The 24,225-nt window shown below is 40.2% G+C and overlaps 1 protein-coding gene across 2 annotated transcripts in view; it reads left to right on the forward strand.

Moving 5' to 3' along the window:
- Nucleotides 1-1,538: 1,538 nt before the first annotated feature.
- The window catches only part of nrbp2b (nuclear receptor binding protein 2b), a 34,151-nt gene continuing 11,464 nt past the window's right edge, over nt 1,539-24,225 (forward strand). For both annotated transcript variants that reach the window (XM_028569729.1, XM_028569730.1), the window contains exon 1: nt 1,539-2,252. In XM_028569729.1, the coding sequence (XP_028425530.1) occupies nt 2,133-2,252 (120 nt within the window). In that variant the 5' untranslated portion in view covers nt 1,539-2,132. The remainder of the gene's footprint in view (nt 2,253-24,225) is intronic.

The following is a 24,225-nucleotide window of genomic DNA, read 5'->3' on the forward strand; positions in this document are numbered from 1 at the left end:
TGTTTGTTTTTTATTTTACTTCATTGTGCTCTGTTGTGTTCTTTAGCTGCTGTTTTTTTTTCTGGAAAGTACTTTGTATCCTTGTTAAGAAAGGGCTATAGAAATAAAGTGTATTATTATAATTATATTTTTTATATTTTAATTGTTTTCTTTTTTACAAAAAAAGCAGGAGGGGCCGTGAAATCAGAAGTGGAAGTTTCATTAAACTGTGACTCTGTAATGCCAGAGACAGGGATGGTGGAAGAACCAGAAGGCGCAAAAGATAAATGTTTCCCAATGTCAACATCCACTGGCGTCTCTCAGGGGATTGTTCTGTTTTATATACAATATTTATATCAAATAATTGGTACTGAACATTGTATTCAGTACTCAATACATACCACAGTGGGCACCCACATCAAACAAGCCATCAAATGCAAATATTATGAAGTAACAAAAACTTTCTGCAAATGATGTCCCTATAATTACTTGTACAGCTTTTGCTCTAGTTGTATTTCTAAAGCACAACCACTAGATGGCAAACAACAAGGTTTATACTAAAACAGTTCTCCTGCAGGAAAACAATTGATACATAATAGAAATACAGACTGAGTAGGCCTCCCGTAATCTTTCTGGATTGACTCATTTTACAATTTTATATACATATTATAACAAGATTATAAACACAACACTCTAAAATGTGCAGTTTTACTGTATTGGGAGGGTCCAGGGGTGGGAGTCAGTAAAAAATAAAAAATAGCACACAATAGTAAAACTGCACATTTTAGAGTTGCCTTTTATTGTGGCCAGCCTAAGGCACACCTGTACAATAATCATGCTGTCTAATCAGCATCTTGATATGCCACATCTGTAAAGTGGATGGATCCTCTCGGCAAAGGAGAAGTGCTCACAAACACAGATCTAGACAGATTTGTGAACAATATTTGAGAGAAATAAGCCTTTTGTGTACATACAGTAGAAAAAGTCTTAGATCATTGAGTTTAGCTCATGAACAATGGGGGCAAAAACAACAGTGTTGAGTTTATAATTTTGTTCAGTGTATATATATACTTTATTTATTTCTGTCAAAAGGATTATTATTTTCTAAAAGTATTTATTTTTCCTTATTTTTCTCCTGATTATCTGTTGCATCACTGTCTACTGTATTATACTGGGCGTTATATTTACAGTATTTGGGCTACATAGATATGATATCTTTCCATTTATACTACCATAACATATTAATTGTGAGTGTGTAATTATCTATTTAAGTAGCCTAAATGTGCTCTGTACATCATATATCATGGATATAAGTCGGATGTTTGGTTATTTGGCTACTGTATTGTTGGAGCTGTCTTTGTTGAAAAGCATCGCCTAATAAAAAAAAAAATTGTAAACATAAATAAATAAATAAATGAAAGTTTGGTTGGCCCATTCAAAAGTGTGACATGCTTCAGATTGAGGTGGTGGTGATTGTCCTTTAAATGCGTTTGCGTCATCTTCCAGACAAGCTCGGTTTCTAACCGAAATATATTGTGCGCACGTACTGGTGTCTTTACGGTATTGTGCTCCATCTCCATGCGCACGGTGCCTGGCAGGAGCTCAGCTCGCGGCTTCAGATCCAACAACAACTGAAAAACGAACTCTTCCTCATAAAACAGACGATATCTGAGGCGATCAATGAACGCAGTGGTCTCAGCGGCGATCATTTCACTTCACCGGCCGAGCTTTCACTCCTGCGGTGCTTCAGTGTGAACAAACTGAAAACCATTTCGCAACCTATTTTGCATGCAGCCTTCAGGGCGCATGGAGTCTGGGATATAGGCTATTTCCCCACCCTGTTCACTTCAGTCCAGCGACCTTGCAATGTGCTAGTTTTTTTTAATCTGAACCAGGTGAGGGGGTTCACAGACTGAGGAGCGCCTGTTTTAAGCAAGATCTCAGTTTGTTTTTCTCTGCAAGATGTTCTGAGCGCCAAGGAGCGGCCCGGTGCCCTCGGGGCGGGGGGTGGGGGGTTCTTCACTGCGTGCGCAGACAAGCGGCGGACCGTCTCTGCGCTACCGCTCGGCTCTTCTAATCCACAACAACACAACAGACAGTTCAGGGAGGGCCGGGGGCAGGGAGGTGGTCTTTGGGAAATATACGGCGTTAAAATGACGATGTCCGTCCCGGAGAGGAAATCAGGATCGGAGGGGAAAGAGGAGGAGAGCGAGGATGAGAGTGAAATCTTGGAGGAGAGCCCGTGCGGCCGCTGGCAGAAACGGAAAGAGCAGGTTGGTCGGTGTGTGTGTGTCTGTGTCTTTTCTAAAAATAAACTAATCTTCTCTTTGAGCATGAAATGAATCAAGTCGCCCTCTCTGATCGTGCTGGACATCCTCATGCAATCCTTGAGCCAGGCCGAGGTATTATTGCCCCATGGTGTTTTGCACCATCCCTACATAAATAACACAGTGGCATATCCGTTGATGTGCTTAGCCCACACAATGTCTATTTCAGTGTGACGGGAATATATGCTATTTTCACCCCCACCACTGCTGTTTCTTCTCAATTCTGTGTCAGGAGCATTTCTGTTCAGGATCTTGAATATGGCTCTTATTTAGGGATTGCAAATCACACTATACTGTGGGTGTGTACAACTTGTCTGACTCCTTCAGTTTGTAACCTTACATTACATGTTGTATCATAAAAGCAGGTATGCAAGAAAGCTGTATCCTAGAATGTATCACATCATTCAAAATATGAAGGGCAACTTCAGTCAAATTTTTCTGGAAATCAAACATTAGCTGGTATCAGATTCTGAATATAGTTTGCAGCCCTAGAACTAACTGAACAATTTTGATTATTGGAATTGCTTTCCTCTTTCTTATGTTTGTATTCAATGTTTGGTCCATACAATGTCAGGAAACCGTATAAAAGCAGAGCCATTATCAGCAAGATGAAGGTGACTTCTTCAAAATAGTTTGTTGCCCGCTTACTATCACCTAAGACAAAGAAAAGTCACAAATCCTCCCAATTTAATAGCTGGAACCCAGGAATCTTTGGTAATCTTACACAATTAATAAATTATCAAAATAGTTGCAATTGTCTGTCAATCCACTAATTGTTTCAGCTCTTATTTGATTCATGCAAAGAAATTAGTCTCAGATTGATTTACTGTCTGTACAACGTGTCATACATCCAAAGATGCTCCATTATGAGAAGGAAGAAAAAAAAACGAGCAAATTTCTTGTTGCAGCTCTTTTCCAAAATCATTCACAGCATGTTCAAATAACTTGGTAATGGATTTGATTTGAATGAGCAGCTGTAGGCTACTGTGTGTTTGTGGCAGAAGAACAAGACAATTCGTTCTTTTTTTAATATTACTGCAGGCTACAAGTGACTGTCTGTCCCAGATCCACAGCTTTATTTAAGACTATGCCACCTTTTGGGTCAGCACCAGTGCAGACAATACATTAGCAACATTAGAAATAACCCAGTGGCCTCGCCTAAAGCTTTATCCCCCATAAATGATGCCATCTTTGTTTAATGCCAACATCGGAGACATGAAACACAGTCCAGTTTTCTGTGTCTTTCTCAGCTGCTATTACCTGTCCACGTACACCATGTGAAGAGTATAAGACATTAACAAAACTACAGTTAGATATGATCAGAGAGAAGAAACCGACATCTTGAATGTCTTTTTGTGAAGCAGCGGGCGTTGGCTCGTCTAACAGCTCCAGATAAGGCTGAGTATTTAAATTGAAGTTATCTTTCGAACACACACGGCGTCCTCTGAACGCTGCTACCACCTGACCTCACTCTGCTCTTTCTGTGCCATTGAGCCTTCAAAAACACACACACTACCTACCCCACCCTGGTGTTTTTCCACTTATTGATACCCATCTGGGCTACCTCTACTGACACATTTACATTTACCCCCCACCAAGAGCATCAGTCATTTATGGCTGGTTGCTACAGTAAAATCCATATATATATATATATATATATATATATATATATATATATGTGTAATATCAATAGCAATAACTTTCTGATATCAGCATATGTCATTAAAGTAACATAACGCAAATGTATGTTCAGTGTGATGAACCAGGTTCCTCTGGTTTACATTACATCAGACTAAACTCATTACAATGTTTCCCACACATAGACTAATGTGTGGCGGTGCGCCTCACTATCAACACCGGCCGCCGCACATTGCATTTCGATATTAATTATTTTATTTAACGCTATTTAAAACACGTTCTTCTGCGTTTCCTTTCCCTGCTCTCCTCGTCTCTGTCACTTGTCTCACTTACACAAACACACACACACACACACACACACACACACACACACACACACACACACACACACACACACACACACACACAGCTCCTCGTGAACACCTTTACACAATCACACATTCAAAATCACCGACTCGACTTTTAGCAAACAAGCGATTGCGCCTGCTTTAGTTGCAAGTTTGCGGTAAAATGCAGTTGGGTTGTCAAGGTCAAAACACTATATAGCAGCTGTCAATAAAATAAATGTATTATAAATAATTTTATGTCATTTTTTTACTCTTACACTGAATGTTTGCTGCTTCAATCCAGATGAGTATTGAAAAGTATTTTCCACAACTGAAAAAGGCACGTGATGAGGACCAACCTGAACTGGAGGTATCGGTCTGAAACAGAGCTCAACAGTCCGACCAGTGTAATTAGTTATGTTAATAATTTGTTTACAATATTTTCAGGCTTCAACCAGTAAAAGACAGGGTCAGGGAGAGAAAGCGAGAGATTCGTTAGGCAGCATCCAACAGCGTGTCCGAAAATAAGTATCACCCTTATCATCAGTGTGTCTATATTTCTGTTACTGTTGGTAATGTCATTGGAGCTGCACTTATTCACACCAGTTAAAACCCATCATTTACTGTCAGTCTTTCATGTAAGTGCTCACCTTGACGTAGCTCACTGAATGATTGTGGATGATTTAGCCTTGAAGAGGCATTTTGTTTTAATAATGCAAAATAATAAGAACATCTCAGTCGCCAGGCTTCAAGAATAACAAAATAAACCCGTGGGACATTATCTCTGTGGGGACAAGCTGAGCCAATAACTGTTCCCAACATAAAGCAGCTCCAACAGGTTAAAACCATAGCCACTATATCTTGTATGGTCTCCCTGGTGTTGATAGATATGTACAGTACAGTTAGGAACTGATAAAAAGTGTCTTGCACTGCTCCCTTTTCTCTCCAGCAGGTCTGGGTGTGTCTGAGGGGCAGGCTGTAAATGCAAATGGATTCTTAATAGAAGAATACATTTTATTATTGGTCACATACAGTCATACAGTATAATGTAGAAAAATTCAATGGCTGCATTTAACCCATCCTAAGCGTCCGTAGCAGTGGACAGCCACATATCGTCCGGGGAGCAGCTTGGGGTTCAGTGTCTTGCTCAAGGACAATAGAGGAGGCCTGGGATCGAACCGCCAATCTTGTGGTTGAGGTCTGACCCTCTCTACCTCTGATGCACAGCCACCCCAGTAAATAAGTCACTGGGTGAAAGTTCAGAAGACACGCTGTCATATCTGTTATTCAGCTCAGGCATCACAATAAACACAGTCACAGGGTCAGACCATGGCATTCCCTTTTTTGTTTTCTCAGGTGGGAATGGTTTAACATTTTTAAAGTAGATGAATGTGTTGCCTTCAAAGTCACTTTATCCTTCTTGACTCAACACACACAGCATTGCATTGCATTGCTGGTGTGATTGGAAAGCAAAGCTGTGTGAGCTGAAGCATTACAACTGTAAAGGCAGTGTTTTTTCACTGAGTTTATTGTTAAAACCTTTCCTGGCATAGATGTTTGCGTGAAAAACAAAAACAAATATTTCCCTGAAGTTGAAAAAGTAGGTGGATAATTGTTGCATAAAGTGTTGACATACAACCTTGCAGCTCTCTTTGTTACAGTTACATGAATTGCTGACTGGTGGCACGTATCCACTGATGGAGTCATCTGTCATCTTCCCAGAATGTGGCCATTCAGGCTAACGCAAGACATTTTACAGACAACGTAGTGACTCACACAATATTGCTGTTGAGACATGAATCTGCAACCAATGCTCTTTTATTTACAATTTATCTTTATCTTTGCATAAAAATAAATCTTATTCATCTTTCCATGAAGAAGTATTGCACAACATGTATTGAGATCAGACATTGGATGCACTTAAGCAGAGGTTTTCAAACTGAGGCAAATATACTGTGTGAGGTGAAAGGGACAGGTGCTTGCTGAGAAGTTATTTTTTGTAGTTCGACCTGCTGGTTAACACCGTCAACAGTTGGAGCTGCAACAGTGGCAGTGACACCCAGCTCTAGGACGCTCTGTCAGTGCTTAAAAACCTTTTTAACACCCAATTCTCACAATTAGGGTCAAAAATCCGTACACCTTCTCACTGTCCTACCATAGTCAAATCTGAACACAAAAACGTGATACACATTAGGGTTGGGCGATATGGCCCCATCCCATTAAAGGTCATTTCATATCTTGATAATGATAGGCATATATATGACAATATAACATGTTTTCTGGTAAAAAAAAATAGTCTATATGAAATAACCACATGTTAAAGCATATTTATGTATACTCCTGTGTGAATTAAATACGTGACAAATGTAAAACTACTGAATATTATAAAAAATAACATTTTCAGACCATACACTAATTGTTTACATGCATCCACAAAAATACAGAGTAATCAGATTTGGACAATAGTTTGATAAATTCGATTTAGTATGTGCTTGTTATCAGTTTAGACAACATAATTGTGTGTCACAATATCTCTCTATATACGATTTGATCATGATACTATTAGAATCAGTGTAGTCTGGATCAACGGTTGTAAGTTGCTGGGATAATACCAGTTTTGCCCCTTCACAACTAGATTAACCTCTGAGCAAGTTTGGAGAGAGCCACTGCGCTGCATTCGGAACTTAACGCCGCCCAAGATGATTGTGATTGGTAAAGAAATGCAAACAACCAAAAGAGTATTTTCCTCATATCCCAGTATTTATCTGTGGTTGAGCCAGACCTTACTCCTCAGCGCTGTGGATGCTAGACTAGAATCAGTGTGACGTACACTTATGGAGCATATCGTTATTTCTGTATAACATCCATTAATCCGTTCAGTATCAAAGTACTCCAGTGATAGCTATCTGTGTATCCATGAGTACACTTCAAACTAACTGCTAATTTATCAAAATGTAAATAAGTTTAAGCTCAAACTAAACTGGGCTCAAGTTGTAGCCCGCAGCTAACCAGTTTACTCCATGGCAACCTTATAGTTCCTGTCACCTGCTCTAAAGAGTGATCCTCTGTCATAACAGCACAGTGGGAGTTACGGTACATCCACCAGAGACACAGTCCACCCTGACCTGTCACACTGGATTATTTTATGAGTCCAGCCTTGACCGAAGATTACTGTATCAACGACCCCCTGCAATCTTGGCTCGATTTTTGCAGAACGGTAGACCTCCTGAAGTGAATCCACACTCTGTGGTGCACCAGCAGCACACGCAGCACCCATTCCTGTAATTGCTCCATTTTCTATTTCCAGGACCTGCCTCCTTCTGCTTTACACAGTGATGAAAATGAGGCAGCCTGGGTCAGGCAAAACTGCATTCATTTTTCACGGCGCTAATTCTCCAGCGCGAATGAATATGTGAGGTTGAACGTGGTGGGCAGATGCTGTTTTCTGCACTTGGGTGTTAACCGGAATTCCTTGCATGTGTTATTACTTGCATTCATGTGTCAATGTCGCGTAGACACGTACAGCCAGGGGTGACACACTAATATTGCAATAAGCAGAAGACATTTTGACATATAGCAGTTAAAAAAAAAAAAAATCGCAGGTGAAAGTAATTATGGCTGGATTCCATTTAGCTGCTTTGGCTTGGCTAACTAGTACACTTGAATAGAACAGAGCCAAATAATGAAACACAGATATTTACTAAAATATTAAAAATCACATTAAAAAGTTTGTAATGTTTAAAATCCTTTAATTTTCAAAACAATATATCAAAATAATCCCACAATATGCAGCTTTTTTTAGAACTGCAGTGCTCATGTACTCTAACATGTAAACTACTAATAAACAAGTGTGTTTTTCACTTAAAACATAAATGTACTGCAGACTCGTTTTCTGTAAAGTGCTCTGTATTTGACCCAGTAGGATAAATGGAAGAAACACAATTAGAAACAATCACAGTAGTGTAACATCCTTAGGTAACCATAAAGTGAGATATGTTATGTTGCTAGGGGGTTAATGCTGCAACTAATGACTATTTTTACCAATGATAAATCTATATTCTATGTTCTTGATAATCATTTTTAAAGTGTCAAAGAATAGTGAAAAATACAAATGTAATGTTGCCAAAGCCCTAAATATAGATGTTTTGTCTAGCATTTCAAAAAATAAAATATATTACATTTCTAATTACATGAAATTTAAACAAAAATCACTAATAGTTTCATCTCCAGTTGTATAATTTTCTCATGTAATCTGGAAATCAGAGGCCAGCCACACACACTAGGGTAATTTTATTACAGTCAAATGAAAGACAACCAAAAATCATCACCTCACTGTAACCATGATGTCTGTTGTGCAGTAAACCTCCCGTAGTTGTTGGATGTTTTTCATGTCTAAGATTGTAAAGAAGGCAAACCGTCAGCCAAAGCATTGCCCCTCATAAGCCTGTGTGAAGTTGTGACTTGCAGTAAGCCGGTCTTGAGGGGATCCTCCTAATGACTTACACTCATAATAATCCAGCAGAGCAGGCATGTTTGCTGCTTTGACAGCTGCCCTATGAGGAATGACATCCACTCAGATTTCCCTGGAGGGGAAACGGAGCAGGGACAGTCAGCTTTGATCCACTTGTTGGTTTAACACGGCGGCCCTTCCTGTGCCTGTTGCTCAAGGCTTAGAGCTTTTCAAGGAAACTCATTCACACCCATTTATTCCTAGAATACAAAATAATGATTTGTGCAGACGTCCATTGATTTTAGCTACGGCTCAAGGGATAGTAATGTAGCTCTGTCGTTTGGTCGGTCCACCACTTTGGTCCAGCCTGAAATATCTCAGCAATAAATGGATGGATTGACAGAAAACTTTGCACAGACATTCATGGTCACCAGAGGATGAATCCTATAGACGTTGGGGATCCCTTGTCCTATCACCAGCTTTGATTTGTCCAATACTTCGGTTTGTAAACAAATATCTACAAAACGAGTGACATCCCATCAGCCTCAGAACTGAACCCATCTGCACGTTTGTAGTAGTACAGGGGCACATTCAGTCTAAAACTGTGTGCAACAGGCTTTGAAGTATTTTTTCTCTTGTTTGTTGGGTGTCAGAGTTGTTACCAAATCCACAGTGACATGTACATAAACTCCTCGTATTTAAAAGGCAGTGCACTTGCATACACAACAGGGTGTTCAACGCACCACTGTTTCAGTTTAAATAAACGTTTTGTCGGGGCTGAATGCGCCCAGATGTGTCACTTGGAGGGAAGTATAATTTCATCTGTGTGGCTGTTAATCAAAGGTTATTCCAGTTGAACTTACCCATCCGCTGTGAGAATAGTAGAGACCCGCAGCTCCGCCTTCTCTGGACGCATGAATGATTTAATGATGCTGTGTTATTTACCTTCTTGTGTGTGATCACAAACTGTATTTTACAACCTGGGCGTCTCTGACCCAGTCTGACTGATTGCAGTAGAGATAGCGTGCTATTTCCATCTGCGCCTTTTACAGCTGTCATTGTTAAATTTTACTTCACAGCTCTGTCAGCGGGGGTGTTTAAAATTAAATTGCAAATTAATAGTATCATGCTGTTGTTCACATAATCTAATTGTTTTCTGTGCTTTTGATTCTGCTCTCTTATCTGTGCATGGATGAGGCCTGTTTATACTAAACAGCAGCTAGCACCACCTGCATGAGGGTTTAAAGGTGCTCTTTACTCATTGGTCGGCATCTAGACAGGGATGCTATTACTAACCTCCAGCTTAAGGCCCTGGCACACCAACCCGATTATCAGCCGTCGGACAGTCTGGCGAGGTCAGTGACTTGAGTCTGTTCAATGTGTTCCGTGCTGTCGTCAGGCTCGGTCGGAATATGATCTCATATTTTACGAATAGTTAGTTCACCGAAACATGTTTCTTAAAAACTTTTAAGCGAGAAATAGGCCATGCAGTTACTGAATCTGTCTTCATTTCAGATCGACAAAGGTCAGTTTAAAAGATTTTTGTCAGATTTTGAGAGGCGTTGGGCTCATCCCGCTCATCATTTCCGGGTTAGTGCTCCACCAATCAGATTGGCCATTGAGTCGGCTCGACGGCTCCTCAGACTGACGACAGCACGGAACACACCGAACAGACTCAAGTTACTGACCTCGCCAGACTGTCCGACGGCCGATAATCGGGTTGGTGTGTCAGGGCCTTAAAGGAAATGTCCACCCTGCGATACACATACACTGTTCTGTTATCATCGGCTTGTAATATTGAGTGCATTCCAGGAGTTAATTTGAGAGTAAGTGTGTTGGCTGCAGCTGGCATCTAAACTATTGCAGGTGGAGGGGTGAAGGAGTAGGTTTCATGCAGTTAAGTGCCACTGTTAAAAGTTTCCAGACTGAATCTTGTATTAGCAAGATTAGTAAATTGGGAAAACCTGTGTTCCTCTTTCTGAAAAGTCCCCTTCTGCACTGCACAGAGCTGAATAAATCAATTATTTTTAGATTATTAGTTCAAGGACTCAAATTACGATCTCATGTGCGTTCTGTGCATTCCCTCAATTTAATAATTTGTGTCCTTGAAATACTTACTTTGTTCCCTTACAACGCATCCACATCATTGTACAGACCATAAATACAAACAGCCAAGCAGGATAAACCATTTACATCAACCTTTCAGTTGTAGTTAAAAGTAGGAAAGAGGAGGAATTTCTCTCCCACTTGGTGCATGTTTGTTAGACCTCAAGGATAATCGCAATGCTTTTTGGTAAGAAACATTGACTGTAAACATAACGTTTGTTTGTTTAAGAAAACTCCACAGGGAAACTTAAAGGAAATTGAGGGAATGATTTATCAGAAATATTACGCCTTGACACCCACTGACTCCTTTTTAACATTACATGATAGTTTATTGCAGCTACTGTCAGTGGAGAAAGTCATCTATCTCCCTGTTCTGCGATGGATTTTTTCTTGTATGATGTTTAATATTTGTGCTAGATTGTGAGCCTCCAAAGAAGCTATTGCTTGTAGGTTTACATCGAATCCTGACTTTTCCCTGTGTCCATTATCTGATCTTTTTTGTTGTTGCAACAACTGTATTATAGCTGTGCTGAAAATAACATGTATGGGCAGTTAAGAATGACAAATACACCCAAAAACTTGTGATGTTGTAAAATACAAGCTACAAAACCAATAGTTTTGAAGTATTAACAGTGTTTCTGTGGTCATGCATGGACAGAAACATCACAAAAACCTTCCACATGCTAAGAATAGGTCCGCTGTGTGTTCGGTCCACTAAAACACACTGTGAGCTTTAAGCTGTGGTGTGAGCTGCATTACAGTGTAAAGCATTACAACAAAACCTATTAGGCTACATCAAGCAGTAGTGCATTTATGTTACAATTATTACAATCTTTCGCTGAAGAAGTTGCTGTATCATGTGATCTCAAGGGATCCTGTCACCTGGTTGTGAAATGTGAGCAGGTCGGGCCCATATCAGCGAGGTATCTAATGGGATATACAGAGAGGTGTCTGTCAGCGTTTTCCACTCCAGCTGTATGAAATGGAGCTACCCAGATATTCTGCCAGCCGGACGGGAAAGCTGGCATGAAAAGGAATCCTCTAGGAATGGCTGACATGTCCGCAGGCTTTCACGGAGCTGTCATAGTAGTTCACGTCACACAACATGTACGCCTCACACTTACGAAAGCATGCTTTACACGCAGTCGGCAAGATCTTTCAAAGACAGCAGTTTCCTAGGGTCATCTTTTCACATGGCTGTGTGGAAAGGACTTAACAATTCACCATGAGGACACATTGGGCTTGTATATACCCAGGCCCCTCCCCCACCCGTGAAAACATCCGAGGGTAATCAACTTAAGCAATATTGAAAATAAAAACAACAGTACAACAAACCAAGATCTACAAAACATGAACTCAAGTTATTTACATTGATATCCGGGGCACTAAAATGCATATGGACAGCACAGGAAATAAAAAAAACATCAATAAACAATGCCATGATATAATCACTAGACGGTTCAGTACTACACGTCCAACACTGCTAGTTGCATGTACTGAAATCTTCACTCAGCCATAAAGTCATCAGGGGCTAAAGCATCAAGGAAAGGTTGCCATATCAACATACATTTGTCAGCTGACCCCTTGACAGAATACCTTATTTGCTCTAATTTAATTAAATACAGCATGTCTGTATGTTTCATACATATTGAAGATGAGTGTATTCCACCTATCATCTTTGACCAAAGGGAGTCTTGAGATTTCAGTTCCCAGATCTACTTGAAAGGACTGTTTAAATGTTGGCATATTTGTAGAACAAACCTTATTCTTCATATTTCTTGCTGAATTCATGAGGATTCTGGCATTTATATATACTTCATGTCATCATTAATGATCTTAATTTACCAGTGTCTGCTTTTAGAGCCTCTATTTGCAGTTTTATGAAAGGCACTGTGGGAAACACTTGTACTATACACACTGTGCTTTCTCTGGGTAACTTGCCAGATGTCAACAGTGTGACATCAGATCAAGATAATTCCAGAATTCCAGTGGTGCTTAATCACATAAACTTCTAAATATAAAAACATTGTTGGTATATATAAGGTTTTCAGACATAGAAAAGGATCTGTTTAGAATGACTATGGGGCAGAAATATTCAACAGTTAAGGAGAAAGAAATCCATTGTAGAATAAAACCTAAACCACAGCAGGGTTAAGGTGGATAGCACCCAAGATTAAAAGGCATTTTGGGATATTAACCGAATATCAACAACTAGTACCAAAAGCTGGCATTCATTTTCTGCTCAGATTGATATTGTTGTTTACTTTTTATTTGATCAGATAGTTCCTGATTTTAAATAAAAGTTTTTCAAATTGTAGACTCTATTCTATTTAAGCATAGTTCCTCTATGTCTTCATGTGTTAAAATAGGAGAACTTATTTTATATGTTTCAAGTAATTGCAAACATGTATGATTTTGGTATTGGCATGACATTTCCTACCATATACCACCCCAATCCCCAAACAATCTCTTGCCCCTTTCACATCCCAATAGGATGTGGCCACAGGTGCAACAACCATAGACTGTGTCTAATGGTATATACTTTATCATTATGCATTGTTTATGATTTCAACCCAGGCACTAGGTTAACTCCATAAAGCTTATTTTTAAGAGAAATCTGGTAAAGGCAGGAAAATCTAAGAGGGAAGGGAGGCAGAAGTTTGTTCTGCCAAATGAACCCTTTTAATAACACACATCAGAATATATATACAAACCTCTGACGTATAACAATGGCAACACAACCAAGGGAATTTTCCTCTGCACATGCAAAGCTTTGTCTTGTGATCTGATGCACACGCACATTAGGTTATAATAATAGTTTTAGGCTCAGTCTAGTTCCTGTTTGTATTATAATGTGAAGCCTTTAAAAAAGCTCAGTGAAGCCTTCCACTGTCTAAAGTATAGTGCTGACTGGTTCCCATGACGCCTGAGGCTGATTTCAACGGGTTGTTGCACAGAGCAAAGAGACTGTATAGATATTAAAGGTGCAGTTAAGGTCAGATTGCTGCTGTTATTGTTTCACTCTCACCCTCCTTCAAGGCAAAGGCAAAGGTCCTCCACATTATATGTGACTTTGAGCATGTGTGTGAATATAAATAAAAACATTACACCAGTCTTTCGGAGTGCTCCAACCACTGCATGCAGGTGAGAATAGGTTGATTTAAAGCCTGTACAGTATAAACATCTGTTGTGTCGAATATGTCATGTACACAAGCTTTAACAGCTTCAAAGGGAGCTTTTCCTCGCTGTTGACCAGCTGATATGAAATTTCTGTGTGTGCAGGTTTCAAAGTGTTGATTCATTCCTCTGCGTTTCAACACAGACGGCTCATATCTTGACCTTTGAAGCCAAATATGGATATCTTTGTGTGTGTGCGTCCTTTTGTAAAGGCACATTCATATTTAATATTTAAATGTTACGGAACTTATCATTTTAAAGTCTGGCATTTATTTATTTGCTATAAAGTTAAGCTATGCATTCAATTTTCTTTCTCAGGGCTGTTTAGACATGTTTTTAAGACTGCACATTTTAATTAATTTTAATTTTAATCTTGATTTATTGTATTATGTGATATCTCTATTTTCATACAGTAAGGGATTATACCAAAATGATTGGGGTTGGGAGGCAGGCTGAAGCCCCCTTTCAGCAATATAACACCCATTCCATAATAATAATAATAATAATAATAATAATAATAATAATAATAATAATAACAATAACAACACTTTTGAATTGGTACACTTCATTTCTCCAAAGTGTTCCAACCCCTGACTTTTCTGAACCATCCTCCCCCCTAAATAAATGTTGTACAGTGTCTAAAGAACATGACTATAGGAACATTGCAACTGCAACTTCTACACTTGTTTAAACACTTGAAATCAAAATGCTGCACTCACAACTTCTGTCAATTAATGCAAACCATTTCCATGCATAATATATACAAATTAAATAACAAAACCATCAATTCCTGAGCTGTATGAATGTTTGCTCCAGTGTTGTTGCTGGAGGCCTCATCGTTTTACCTACAGCTCTTCTCCTCCTGAGCTTAAATAACATCTTGTGCTTCATAAGCTGAAATCAGGCTCCAACTCACTCATAAATCTGCTGTTGTTCCCCATGTGTCAGATGTGACCTAATTTGCATTCACAATTTGAATGTGTCTGTGTTGTTTATGCAGCTCAAGTAAAGCAGGTTACTCTCATGCATGAGTTGACTTAGAAGTGCATCCCAGCAGCTATCAATCAGAAAGATGACTGATGAATTAAATAGGGCACCCCCCACCATGTGCTGCACAGGGATGATCAGGGCTGTGGCTGCCATGGAGGACACAGAGCTCATGTCCTCTAGGTGATGGGTGAGGGGGTGGGGGAATCGAAAATCGTATGTATCACGATTTTCTTTGTTTTTATGGTACTGCTGATGGCGACTTCATCATATTCGTTTCCAGCAAAACGGAGCGAAAGCTGAAAATGCAGAAAATACTTTATGTACTTAATGAAATAAATGTCAGACTGACTGACTGATGTGAAGTGCATTCTTTTTTTAAAACAGTTTTTAGAAAGGTCTATATAAATGATCGATTGTTTCTAGAAGTGTATTATTCAACTTTTGTTTGAAGAAGGAAAAATCGCAATACAAATTAAATGTATCACGAAAGAATCGAAAAGGGCCAAAAGCATATGATCCCAGCCTTAATGTCCTCTGTATGTTTACCTCATGATCATCACGACGAAAGAGCTCCTAATAAACCTTCAAACTCGTGGATCTGTTACCCAAACTGAACTGGATCTTATTTTATCGCCTGTCTGCAGCCCTGGTGCAGAAACTGTGGACAGGTAGCTGAGGGTCAGATAAACAGACGCTAAACCCGCCCCCCCCGCACATGGTGCTTTCACAGACACTCCTATTGAGCTTTGTCTCTAGGGTTGCATAACAGCAACAGGCACAAAAAAAGCAGCTTACCGTCTCCATGCATGTCTGCCAGCAGGCTTTTGTTTGAACACGTGCTGAAGAGCCAGCTCAGTTTGACTCTCACTTTTCAGCTTAAACTCCCCTGGAAGATAAACGCTGCATGATAAACACAACTCTTTCTGCTCTGTCGTCGTATTCGTATCTACTTTCCTTCAGCCTTTCTCCACAGGGGGCTTCTTTAACAAGCTCAATATCAGCCACCTGACTAATTGAGGCCTATAAATGCAACAATAGCTGCGAGAAAGAAACTTCTACTCAGACCCGTATTACGCGGTTTCGTCTGCTCGACAAAGTTGTTTTCTTGCTCCTGCCTAATGTAACGGGAGTGTTACGAGCTGTTAATGTTAATGTTAGTCCCCAACATGCCTGAGCGCACCGCTACTGCGCTCAGACCAAGCTTTTAGCTGTTGCTGCCTGGCTACTGTGGCAATTACTCAATAAACCTTTGCACTGTATGCCAATTCTTTTGAGCTTTTACCCTGAGTCACCCCTTTTGCTTGCTAGAAAGCTGTACTGCAGTAACCTCTGCTGGAGATGTAGAAGAGGAGGGGTTGGGGTTGCGGTCGGTTGGAGCTCACATAACATATTGCTTTTCCTTTGGGTTCGCAGTAGCAATGAAGCAAGCAGTGTGTGTGGGTTTACAAGAATGAATTGGGTAATCCAGTGGGTAGAAATTACCCCACTTTATGGAGAACGTTAAGACTTGACAGACTCTGCCAGACCCTGTTAAGTTTTTCCAAGAACACAGTCAATTGCACATGTTTTTTTAAAGAAACGGGAAGGCGGCCAGTTTCAGGTCGAAGCAAACACACATGTTTTTGTGTGAGTGAGTGACTTTGTGAAACTACAGTGATTGTAATCAAAATAGAGGGGGGCTTTAAAGCCTCAGTAAATCTATAGCCCAGTCCTAATATCCACCCCCCGGACCAAAGCACTGGCGTGTGTTGGTGCCAGAGTGCAAGAAGGTGCCAGGGCTGCACATTTTCAATGAGGAATGAAACAGCACATTGTGAAATAACAGTAATTTCTTTGGCCAGTAAAGTGAAAGGCTCACATCTATTGTGTATTGTGCAAGTGTTTCTTTGTTTTGTCAAATTAACATAGTGGAGTAAGAAGCACAATATTTTTCTATAAAATGTGGTGGAGTACAAGTATAAAGTTGCATAACATGGAAACCTTACTCTAGTACAGTACAAGCACCTCAAAGTTACTTTTAAAGCTGTGGTAGGCACTTTATTTTTGGCGTTGTTGGGGGAAAAACTTCATAATCTTTCAGCATATTGTAATTCAACTGGTCTGAGACAAACTCCTGACTCCTGAACCTCGTCTTGGTTCTGTGTCCTTGCTTTAGAAAATCTAGCCATGACCAAATACTTTGGTCAATCACAGATCATTTCAGAGCGAGAAAGCGTTACCGCTGGCTGTTTTGCCCATGCATTGCCTGTGCGCCAGAGAGGGAAGCTGTGCACTACCTATGTAAATGCACTAACATTCCATACATACTGATCAAAAGTATGCACAAAGGGCTGAAAAGGTCTGCAAGAGAGACCTGAAGAACTTGCTTTTCTCACTATGGATAAAACCCGGAGCCATCCTGGACTTGAGTCTGTGAGTGAGTGCAGGGCCCGGACACTGGGACTGGACCAGCCATAAAAGAGCATCTTTCTGCTAAAAACAGCCGCTGGATAGGAGACATCACTCAAACATGTAGAAGTGGGATGTTTGTTTTATTCATTGTTTGTTTTTACTGTGCGATTGTGACAGGAATTTTGAGTATGATAAGCAGATGTACCATCAATTAATCCCTAAGAGGAGTGAAAAGGCTGTTGATGAGTCACAGATTTTCTACAATCATGACTCAACATAGAACTCTAATAAATCTATAAGGTACTAGCTGCAAGGTTATGTAAGGATCTGTGGTCTGAAGAAAAGTCCCTGCATGTTGTTGCTGCCACAGGAGAGATAGTGAGATAAAATCTTAGTTTGAGACTGAGTCTGTCTGATCAATTGGCCACTGCAGCATTAACTTGGAAATGCTTTCAAACACAAGACTCCAACAAAACTCAACCACCTTTTGAGCCGAGGTCTGTTTGATTGAACTAAAATTACACTCATAACAACCACCCTAATAAGGAAGAAGTGAAGCATCACCACAGTTTAATTCAGCCATCAAATTTAATTTTTTAAAACAAATGAGTATTTTATTAAATAAGGTCTGATTATCTTAAGGATTGATGTGAAATGAAGCACAAATATTTGACATGATTACAAATAATTCCCACATGAACTAAGTATAATCAACTCTTTTGCTTTGTTTATTAATTAAGCTGTGGTACGTCAGTCATGGTTGTAACATTGTGAGTTTGAGTCTCTCTCACACACACATTTGTCCTGTAAAATCAGCTCAACTCTCATCAGAAACAAATAATGATTAGATGGATGATGAATGACTGACTGAAATAACTTCCTCACTAACTTGCTTGAGGGGGAAAAGTCAGAATATCGTGGTGATAACAGAGCCTGATAATGATTTATGTTGCACACATAATGAAGTTTTACCATCTCACGTTAGAGGGGAGCCAAGTGGGTGCTTAGGTGTGATAAGGCAGGGTGTTATTTCTCCCACATAGGCCTTTCCTATTCTCTCTGAACTGTCAACTCACGATAGCCAAGATGCTGCTTCACACGTTCATCAGAGAAAACCTACTCGTAAGAGACAGAGAAATATCTCACTCATAATGAAACATGAAAGCAATATAAATGCGTGTCTAGTCTTTTTTTGTAAACTTTCTTTTAGTCCATACAATGCCAGGTTTGTTAACGGCATGTGTAATCTTTTTACCCCGTAAATGTTACAAATGTGAGATCTTATAGTCTTTGTCTTAAGAGATTTGGCAGGTAAATGAGTAGACTCACACTGCAGTTATGCAGATAAAACCTGACCATGTGCTGTTTCTTTCCACTTGAAACACAGGAATTTTTCATTGGTTGAAATAGATGGGGGGTGTGTGTTTAAAGGCCAGTGGACTTATAGCTCACTGACTCGCATGGCTTCAGGAAGGTTAATGGGTTTGACAAGGACAGAGTTATGCTCAGGGTTCACAGCAGAGTGATGCTCTTACTCAAATAGAGGATTGGATTCTGATTACTGCTGAAATGATTTATTAAAATGACATTATTCACCCTTTGTGGTTCAAGGAAATAGTCTTATATATGGCCTGTGAAAATAAAATAAAAACTATCCCTTTTTTGAGGGACATTGGAGAGATTGTTTGTAAATGAATGGATCCCCAAACTAAAAAAGTGGTCGTTTTAGTATCTATCAACACTAACTACTAGTTTTGAGATTTAGCTCTTAAATACTTAGTTACTCATGACTTTATGAAAAGCTTTATGTAACGAGGCTTCTCGACACTTCCCGTGCATATCGCATTCCAGTCAGAGTAGCTTCTGTCTTCTTGAATGCAGTTGTGGTTTTGCCATCTCTGTTCCGCTGGCCCTATCAATCTGCAGCTTTGTCCCTGTGACAATGGGAGTGAGGAGAGCGTGGCAGGTGTAATCTTGTAGCCCTGGTACAGACCGTAACTGCAAAACCAAATGCTGGATTTGAAAGACACAACATCTGCAGAAACCAAACATTTTCTAATATTTTGTGAAGGCCTCACAATGCCCCAGTTACGTAAAAAAAAATTGCAGTTTGGTCAAGGCGGACTTTTTTGTTGAGTTTTTTTTGTCAGATGGCCTAATTTTATTTCATCCAAACCTTTTTATTCTAAATGGATCATGTTTACCCTCTCCCACCCCCCACCCTCTGTGGTCTCGAGAAAAACAAAACAAACAAATAAACAGAAACCACACCTTGCCTAATCACTCTCCTCTACTTCTTGTGATGCTGAGATCATTAGGTCTGATATTTGTGCTGCTGCGCTTTTCCATAGATCTTTAGTCGATGATCTGGCTTTGTTAATCCTTGCTGTAGAGAGCTCAAGCATAACTATGTCTAGAAAATACGTCAACCATTGTTTTCAACCCGGTCTCACGCCAGGTCGTGAAATAGTCACGTTATTTTGATTTATTAATTTGTGTACAGGTCACGATTTTGATGTTTATTTCGTGTACACACCACGAATGTTGAACGTGTACAGGTCACGATTTTCAAACCTGCTCTGGGGGACGCAACAACGGGGAAATGAGTCTCCACCCCGACCAACCTCCCTGCGCGGACTTTCGCCTTATCAGTACTACTCGCTACCGTCATTGTTCTGTGATCACGAAATATGCTTCCCATTGAAATACATTGCTTTAAAATTTGTAATCGCCACACGAAAAAAACGACATTTACGTGTCCTGTCCACGACTTAATAGATTCAATAACGTGACCATACCACGAACTGCCATGAGACCGGGCTGCTGTTTTATACAAAACGAGTGAGGGGGGAGCCAGCGTTGAGCTATCATTTTCTTGGTTGCAGTTGAGCCGGCTAGCCAAATTTTCCTCTGTCTCCCAAGCAGGTGTAATTTAGAGTCATCATTAAGTAACAAAACAATCGGGTCAGTAGGAATTCTTTTCTGTTTAACAGCAGCTCTCTACTTTGTATCCATCTGCTCTTGCTGCTCATGCTCAAACATTCCTCTTTGTGGGGAGCTTTAACTGCTCCATGAGAAAATGAATAAGTGAGATGTGATGAAGGGCTGATCTGTTCGATATTAGCTCTGTGACCTTGTGTGTCCTTTTTGAAAAAGCTCAAACCTTTTTTATACGCTTGGGAAAGTCTAGGTCCTGGCAGCAGATTTAGATAATGTGATGTGAGATATGAAGGGCATTAATCTGAGAAAATGCTCCAGACAGGTTAACACGATTTTTGTCTGATTTAGAATCCCTCAAGCAGAACATGTGCTGTCATCTAGCCTAACTGTAAATGTAAAGGGTTGAGTTGCACATTTCCTGTCCCCCAGTTTGACTTGTCACGACTGTTGCCATCACGTTGGTCTTCACGCTAAATGGACACACACACACGGACACACACACACACACACACACACACACACACACACTGACCTGATTATGTGCTGCACATGTGACATCCTGGGGTGACAGAAAGAGGGAGATGTGAAGGCGGTCTGTAGAGCGTCCGGTGTAGCTGGTGAGGGTCAGCAGACAGTCAGTGCCTTAAGGCCTTGATGCTGACCGGACAGGAACAAGGAGTGCGACGCGGCTCACGGAGCAGCGGGAGGTCCCGATGTTTGTTCAGTGTATTCGCTGTGAAGTCTGGTTTGCTTTGGTGTTTGCTCATTAGCACATTTGTGTGGAACAGGAACGGAACTGTGTTTTATAGATGAAAAAGGGAGTAGGCAAGAATAAATTGATGGTAAAAGAAAGAAGTTAAAAAATGTCATACTGCAGAAAGATACATTTTTCACCTGCATCAAACGCACATTAATTCGGTGATGTAATCATCTAATTACCCTTATTTACAATGATCTGTAATCAGAATACATTATTTTTTAGGTAATAGCAGTTTTTTGGGGATTAGCAATATCTAACGCCCTGCTTAAATTGAAGAGGGTGCATTTTTTTCCATTATTGACACATTTCAGACTTAGACATGTTTTTCTCCAACGCTTGCATTTTGGGAAACTCTTTCATCCTGCTCCTCTTTGATGCCAGTGAAATCTCTGAGAGAGAAAGTACAAAGGAACAAAGAAAGAAGTCTGCATACATTTACATACAGTACAGGCACCAGCAAGTAGCTAGTACAGAGTGATGCAGTTGGGTGTAGCCTGTACAAAATCGGCATATTAAATATTAATGTGGAGCGTGAGTATCAGCTCATTGTTGAGGTATAAAGGTGTAGGAAGAGGCTCAGTGAAGGCGAGATGCCGACGATTAGGAGACAAAGCTCTTTGTCCCTGTTAAGCTTAGACCCACACAGTCTCAGACAAAGAATTTGCAGGGAGATTCATGCTGAAAGAGCTGCTGTACTGAAGTTTAGTCCTCTGCTAATCCTTTCCTCTGTCCGTTCATCACAAAGCTTTTCTCAATTTGAGATAATTTGCTGCTCTTGCGCCAAATGTAAAAGATCCTAACCTGATTCTGGGCACTATAACTGTCACTGCAAATGGTCAGCCAACAGAGATTTGCACTTTCCTCTACTTGGATGTAGCCATGCAAGTGTGGTATACCAAAAGCCAATTCAGCTCTGCACATAGCAGGGTGTGTCTGTCAAAAGGATAAACATTAATTTAAGTAAAAATAAATTAAGTCTACTCTCAATGATAAAAATGAAGTGGACAAAATGTACTGTACAACACAATACAATATTAATGTAGGAAGCTAGGATTAATTGCCTGACTGTAGTATTAGACTCCATTACTTGTAGCTTGGTGCGGTGTACCTAATAAACTGGCAACTACGAGTATATGACTTACAAGTTTAAAAATAGTTTTCATATCCAAATCTTTCGAAATACCCTTTTAATTCTATTTCTTTCACTTTCTGTCTTCAAACACCAGTGGATTGTGGGTAATCTGCTGTTCTGATCAATAAGGATCTGACAGAATCTGACAGAAAGTGAAGGTGCCCATTAAAGATGACATTTATTTTTGTAGAGATTTTTTAATTGGTTGATTAACTTTCCTTGCATGGCAGATTATGTTGCATAAAATGCTGTTAACCATGCTGTCTTAACCATGGCGGAGTGATACACTGCATGTAAGAAGAGAGTGAAGTGATGTGTTCCGTCAGAGTTCTGTTTTTCTACTTTTGGTGGCCGTCATTAAAGTGGACTGAAGAAGAGGCACAGGTGGGATTCATACCCATGCCCGATCTTAGAATAGCACAACAAGTTTACCTGTGGTGTACTTTCTCGGTTTTGTCCCTGTGTTGATCATATTTTCCTTTACAAATAAAAAGAATGAAGAAAATAATGTGAGTAAGAAATGTGTGGTGAGATAATGAGAGGTTAGTGTGACAGCCTTCAAGATCCAGTTTTACCCGGCTTAGATGTTGAGTGAACAAAGTTTAGAATAGAAATTGTTTTGACATGAACACACGATCCCTTAAATCTCTTTCCACACCCTAAACCCACCTCCCTTAAAGCAGCCAATCACAGCCGAGCATCCTGTGTGCTGTTTACGAGTCTCACACTGACGTGGCCAAGCAAGCAACAGACCCCGTTAAACCCCTGGGACGCTAGACGCTGGGACAGAAGACCAAATGTTTCTCAACATCTAGAGAAAATAAACAGCAGCTGAGTCCTGATGCCAGAGGGAGACTGAAATGATTCCTTTCTGATATCTCGTTGAAGCAAAGGAACGCCCTCTTCTGTCAGCCCGTCAGAGGATTGTGTTTAAGCTCTGTAATACCACTAATCACATTATCATTTCTTGTAGAGGGGGAGTAGTGAGATTATGTCATATATTCACTGCTGCCCACCCTTGTCTATAAAGAGAGCTTTACTGCTGCGCTGCCCTGTAGGTTGTGCAATAAACAAACCACAGTGGCCAACAAGCATTTCTTTGTCTTGAGGCTCAAGAAAATATCTGCAGTGTCTGAAAAATCTGAATTTTTATGGAAGCTTTTGTGGTGTTGATTGAGGTTTGTCTTCTGCTTGGTTTTTTGTTAACAAACCTCCTCCTGTTGAGCCAGACCCAGAGAGACGTCTTTTGACTCCATTCGTCACCGAGTTAGATGATGCCGATGATGTCATGAAGCGTGGTACAAGTGGAGCTTTGTAGGATAGTCAATGTTTAGCTTTGAGCAATAATAAGTAGTAATTAGAGGGGAGAGAGAAGCCCAAATAATAGTTTCTCAGTTGCTACCCCGTCATCAAGCTCTTTGTCAGTTCTCAGCATCATATCATTTCCTTGCGGCCTGGTGGCAAATGTTCTGTGACATTGTACCACTGATTTAAAGTTTTCACTTTGGGCCATAAATACGTAGATCAATGGTTCTACATCCTCTCTATAGAGCTAATGCTTCATTGATCCTCGTCAGGAAATCTCAAAGAGGTCTGAGGACAGACGCTGATTCTCCAATACTATTACGCAATACAGGATTGCATCATGGTTATTAGCAATGGGTTTACTCATTGCACCACCACTTCTGCTGCATAAAAGTATCAGGAGGTCATGTCAGGTCTACAGCTGCAGCAGAGGCAGCAAAATGATGTGTCTTTAGCTCTTTGCCGCTGTTATATAAACGCTCATGAAGCCCCAGGCTGTCTGTTTCTTCCAGATTATCGACCCAGCCACTGCCTCTTCACTCCACTCCACTCTGCTTCCTTTTTTTTCTTTGCAATTCTTGGATCTCAAGTGCCACCTGCTCCATCTTGTGGCCTGTGTCTCATCTTTCAACATCCCCTCCGTCTCCTACTAATCCACCTCTTCCCTCTTTACACAAGCTGCTGCTCATCCTATCACCTCTCTT

This window comes from Perca flavescens, chromosome 22 (assembly GCF_004354835.1).
Source record: "Perca flavescens isolate YP-PL-M2 chromosome 22, PFLA_1.0, whole genome shotgun sequence".
Lineage (NCBI taxonomy): Eukaryota > Metazoa > Chordata > Actinopteri > Perciformes > Percidae > Perca > Perca flavescens.